We start from the raw sequence: 6,000 nt of genomic DNA on the forward strand, positions 1-6,000 counted from the left end.
TCTACATAAGCGGGGACGTGGCCATACTAACAGCTCCTTCCCAAGTCTTTCACCACCGAAGGCGAAGACCACGGGTCCTCAGTGAGTCAGAGCAGAGTGCTCGCTATACTCATATAACTATGGTTATAGGATAACTGTATGTTATATTATCATATAGCTTACGCTCTGCTCTAGTGGAACACAGGAGCTGAGCAGAGCAGAAGCTCGACAAATGTACCCGCTGAGGCCCCCCACAACCATCAGAACCGGGGAGGACCTGAGCCCCCGGATCCCCCTAGAGGGGGACGGGAGGGAATCGGATCTGACTGTGCGAAGAGGGTTTAGCAACTCAAACACACAGGGTGAGCAGATCATGGGACTTACCTTCACACAGAAGGACCCGCGACTACTCAGGCTCGCATCCCACATGCCGCTAGGGAACGAACAGGAAGAAAAAAGAAAGGTCAAGAACCCAACCCCGTGGCAAGGCCATAGCAGCGGAGCGCGGAGGAGGACCCAGCCCCAGGAACAGCCTGAGGGTCAGGACCCCCCGGAAAGGGGGCCTGGTGAGGCCAACGATGCCGTAGCATCGAGACCCCACCAGACGGTCACTAGTGACACCACCCCCCACATCGCCAGTGTATCGGACAGGGCCCAATCCAAGAGCAGGCCATTCCCCCCTACAGCACGCCGCCCTGAAGCACTCCACAGAGGCTACACCCCCACAACACTGTGGGGCCAGTCGGTGCACCGGGGAGACAACCCCCAAAGAGGTTGATCCCTCAAACTTGGCAACAGGTCAAGAGCGTAACTCGACCTGTGCCCGGAGCACTGCGGACTAGACAGGCGCCTAAGGGGTCTACCGTGAACAGCACCCTGGCGGAAGGGGCATTCTGTATGCTGTGCACCATGTCGCAGCCTCCACAAAACCCAACCCCCTAGAGAGGCAGAGAAGGCTGACACGATTGGCAGACGTCATGAAAAGTGCGGGCCACACTCGCAGGCAGACGGGGTCAAGCCCGGCCTAACCAGAGAGTCGACTCAGCTACCAACACACCGGGGAACCAACCACCCCCCTATGTTTAGTTTAACAGGAGGCGGTTGTTCCCTTAACCCCCCCAAGAAAAAACTCGAAACACAACTGCGTGTATACACAGGCTATACAGGCAGTACAAGCAGTTTTCAAGAAGGGGTTAACCCAGGCCAACAGGTCGACGAGAACGAGTCCGGACATGGGCCCGGCGGACCAGGACGTACATACGGACGCCAGAGGGGTACAATAGAACCACCTCGACAGCCCCCTCCCAGCCCCGCCAAGCAGGGGAAGGGAGGGGCGAAAAAGAATGGAGAAGGACCAGGCTCCTTAGCACAGCGCAAGGTACAACACAATATGGACCAAGCAACTGCGAAGGATAACTCGTAGTGACGTAATCACGAACACACACCTCCATAACATCAAACCCTGCGATGCCCGGGCCAACCCGGCATTTTCCCCCCGAAAAAGTCCTTCAGGGTACCAGAACAGCAGATCTGCGCCCCGGCGGACAACGGGTTAACTGACCTGGTCCGGCACGACCAGAACCAGTCCCGTGTCCTAAGAGGGTGGTAGGTACGCGTGTCGATCTAAAACATCACAGAGGGCGCCACCAAGACGGTCAGAACATGAACGCACCGCGCCCGGTGGCCCACCCCATGGGCGTGAGACCCCTCCGCCAATGTTTCGATCTACTCCGTCATCTCCCCCCAGAGATGAGCGAGAATTTGTCGAGACTAACCTAGTACACTGGCGCTCGGAAAAGAGATCAAATCTCCATCCCAGTTGCTCTACAAAAAACGCTGTTTCTATAATGAGCAACCAAGGCGCGCCAGCCAATGCGTGGTTCCACACTGAAACACCCAGTGCCAGCGCTATGTACACGTCGAGACCCAAAACACATGAATGGTAATTCTAACAAGAACCCAGATAACGTTCCCTCCATGCCGCCTGGGACGAGCGGTAGGAAGCTGGCCAAAAGACACAGATATGGGCCCCATATGACGCGTCTGAGGGAAAGAAACCCTGTCAACACTGCTCTGTATAAAGAGAGGGGACAGGAAACCCCCAGAGAGACCTCCCACGCGAGTAATAATTGAAAAGATATATGTAAACATTGAGCTACGTGACCAAAAGCTCAACACATATGCAATAGAGAGCAGAGCAGAAAACAAAGTTTCCACGCACCGCATAACTCAATCTTGACAATGACAGCAGGTCCACAACATGGGGCCTGAAAAAAACTCACGGAAGCTTCACAACCAATAGAAACGCGCCCAGTGACGTATTCTATGGCCGGGGAAATTCCGTGACCCACCTGCCCAAATATGGCGTGGGACCAGGGAACTCCCCCCCCCCACCCCCCTCTCCCCACCCTGTGACGCGCTGACCCAACAGCGTGACAGGAAGACCGAAGAACAGGAGGTCCAACCCCCTGGCCAATCAGAAAAAGGGGGGGGAGGGATTTATCAGTTCACCCCCTTATTAAGACCCCATACCCCGGATACGATGAAAACAAAACAAGCAGCGATGATACCAGTTTACCTAGCATGCTACATGAAAAGCGTATATCCACTAGGATAAGCTCAACCATCTGCACGCCAGCCACAGACGATAAACTCGTTTGCGAACACGTCACCCGTGTTTATATACTTCACCAAGTAAAGAGAAACACAGACGTTTAAAGAGAGGGTCAAAAATACCTCGGTACAAGCTACATAATGTGATTACTTCTGTAGGCTAACACTCTAACCTGGTTATGGACTCGATGCCATGTTTCCCAAATGTAACAGAATACACACAACCCCCTCAGATAAAAAAGGTAAAGTTCACTCTTACTACTGCAAGAAGAACACAGTCTTCTACATGATGAGGGAAGACAAGTCTTTCGACCGAGTGCTAGCCACAGGCCTTGCTAAGCCCACATATATATAGCGACCAGAAAACTATTTTCAAGAAAACTGTCCTATACTCCCTAAGCAAACACACAACCCCACAGCTAGGTGAGGGTTTATACATCGTATCCCCAATATATAGTGAATAAACACACATTTTGTACCAAAAAACAGTCCCTCACCAGGAGGGACTTTTTATTTAATAACAAAATCATATGTTGGGGGGGGAAGGGGACAGGGGCAAACAGGGGAGTCACTAGCGGTGCCTGCCGCGTGCAGAGCGGTTCTTGCCCCCATGGGGAGCCGGCCCGGAGGAACGGTTCTGGGGAGCCTGGTCACGTCGATCCCTACCGTTACCTCCGGGGCGTGGTGCGGCTGGCTGCAGCGGACGAGGCACGGACGGGTTCCTCCTCCATCTCTCTGCAGGCTGCCGTCATCTGCTGCATGGCCGACCCGAATAGCCCAGCATCGGAGAGGGGGCCGTGAGCAGCGGAATCCTCTTCTGCTCCGGCACCCGCGCCTGCTCCAGCCAAAGGTGGCGCTGGGATAGAGTGGCCAGGGCACGCTCCTTCCCCGTGGCTATCGCCTGCAGCTGGGTTAGGTGCAGGATGGCTCCAGCCGCCTGGGCGTGAAGATATTGTTGATGGTCATCCAATACCGACCCGCCCGCCATCATCCTCGACACGCTCCTTCCCCGACACGCACGATGTGCACGCTCACACACTAGCAGCCACTTTGACACTTTAACATGAGCGGGCACACACTCATGCCGCACACACCCACACTTATTGCCAAAAGGAAAGGCCACTTTAAACTAGTATTAGCAACAGTAACAGTGTATTGCACTACCAAAGCTACCTAGCATGTCCTATATACTCTGTAAATAACTATGTACAAATGCCGAGATGTCACACCATGTTGCCTGTTACCTGTTATTGCACAATGTTTTTTGTATTGGATTCTATTATATGTTGTACCACTGTATTGCACATCGTTACGGGCAAGACCACCCGCATTTCATTGTATACTCGTATGCCGTGACAAATAAAACTCTTGACTTGACTTGACTTGACATGTAGCGCGCTAGCTGCGCAATGTTGGAAGTCGCAGCTAAGCTCTGAGTCGATGTACACCTGGTCACTCCAATTAGCCATCTGCCTAGCCGATTTCCCTTGGGGAACCGGCTTTCGCAACGGCTCCCACACCATTTTGGGACAAAGTATAGCCCCTGGACCAAACACGCCACCCGCGTGACTGGCACGTAGGCGGGGGTAAGGCCAACAATGCGGGAGATTACCTGTCCCTGTTTCACGTAGGCCTCCATTGATGGGAAGAATGGGCAGACAATGCCCATCTCTCTCACAGGACGACGTTGCCAGAGATGACCTATCATGTCATCAGGAACAGGTGCAGGCAGAGGCTGCGGCAACGCCACTCCATTAGCGGTTGCGGCGGCCGCCATGAGCTCGGGGAACAAGTCAAGCAACTCCCCTTGCGTACCTCCCTCCACGTCACTCGCATCCCTCACGTACGGGAGGCTGCCACGGGCGCCACCATCTAACGCGGCAGATAGCTGGGCATCTTGTCTCAGGGTCGGAGGTTCTAACCTAACACCGGAGTACAAGGGACCCCAAGGAGACGCAACACTCCCTGCCACTCCCAGAGGGGGAGAGTGATACGTCTCTACTGGGGCTTCGAACAAGAGAGCTCTCGCCCCCTCCATATGATCCTCAGTCTCCATCGGAAATGGAGACGAGGCAAGAGAACTCTCGTCTGGCTCCAGCACAACATCAAAGCCTCGCCGTTCGCCCCTGCTGCTCGCCGCCTTACGATGAGAGCGAGCAGAGGCGAAGAGTCTGCGTCGCAAATCCCCTGCCACCAGAGGAGCTGTCGGCCGACTGTCCACTGGCGGGGGAACCAGGGCCGGAACCAGGCCATCTCACGGGAGATGGAGGCTCAACGGCCCCTCGGAGAGGTAAACTCACCACCGGGCGCCGCCCGGGCATATCTGACTGCCACGACCGCGGAGCCAGAGACGCCCCATGATGCACGGAGGACGCGGCAATGGTGAAGTGCTGGTGAAAGGTGACGTTGCGAGCGTCCAAACCCTCCGAAGGTGCAAACATTATGTCTTAGCTTTTCTCATAAATTGGCGAGAGAGAGAAAACTAAGATACAATGTCCACGTAGCTCCTTTCCAACAACTATTTCGGCACTAAACTCAAGTGGTGTATACAGACACTTGTCGGTGGTGAAAATAGGGAAGGAGCTGTTAGTATGGCCACGTCCCCGCTTATGTAGAGGAGCGGATGTGGGTGTGGCCAGGCAGATGGGTGTGTACATGTGAAGAAATGTATTCAGTATTAGATTGATAAGGGATAGGGTTCCACTAGAGCAGAGCGTAAGCTATACGATAATATAACTGACATCAGTACAGGGCTGCTACTCTGGCAACCTTGATGAATGGTGAATTATTGGTCTTGGTTGTTGTTTATTATTATTATAGGGAGGGAGCTCACTGCTTCTGGTGCTAAACGTACTGAGTATTGTTCTGATCCATTACTTCACATCACCTTTATAGACCAGGACCATTCATCTGCACCGTTCTTTCTGAGTCATTGGCCAACATTTTTTGAAATAAAGTCTCACTTTCCTAAATCTTTGAGATGTAACATTCTTCTTTGTATAAAATGCGGAAAATTATGGTGCTTTGTTTTGAATTCTGGGACGTTTCTCTTGCTTTTCGTATTGAAAGAATATTCTGATACAGATACCCTATTTTTGCCTGGTATCGGCTGACACCATTAATACATACCAGCAAGGTATCAGAGTTCATACCTAATCCACCTCTCTCAAGCCCCGCCCTCTTTTTCTTGATCCTCCAATCACAACTGTCGCTTCCCTCCGTTTGTCCGAGGGAGGCGACAGTTGTGATGGGAGGATCAAGAGAAGAGGGCGGGGCTTGAGACAGGTGGATTGTAAATGGCGTAGTGTCTGACCTTCTTGTAGGTGTGTTCTGTCTCCCAGAGCTGATCCTCGCCGGCCTCCTTCACCACCTCCTGCTTCTTGTTGATCCTGTTCCTCCAGTCCTCCT

At 53.1% G+C, this 6,000-nt stretch overlaps 1 protein-coding gene across 1 annotated transcript in view; it reads right to left on the minus strand.

The window, feature by feature from the left end:
- Nucleotides 1–6,000, minus strand: part of LOC311239495 (supervillin-like) — a gene marked incomplete at its 5' end in the record, with an annotated part of 302,875 nt that overhangs the window by 193,430 nt on the left and 103,445 nt on the right. The window contains one exon of the mRNA XM_084327801.1: nucleotides 5,906–6,000. This exon is cut by the window's right edge and continues 26 nt beyond it. Coding sequence (XP_084183927.1) covers nucleotides 5,906–6,000 — 95 coding nt within the window. The remainder of the gene's footprint in view (nucleotides 1–5,905) is intronic.

Source organism: Notolepis coatsorum (assembly GCF_963971535.1).
Source record: "Notolepis coatsorum genome assembly, chromosome: 13".
NCBI lineage: Eukaryota > Metazoa > Chordata > Actinopteri > Aulopiformes > Paralepididae > Notolepis > Notolepis coatsorum.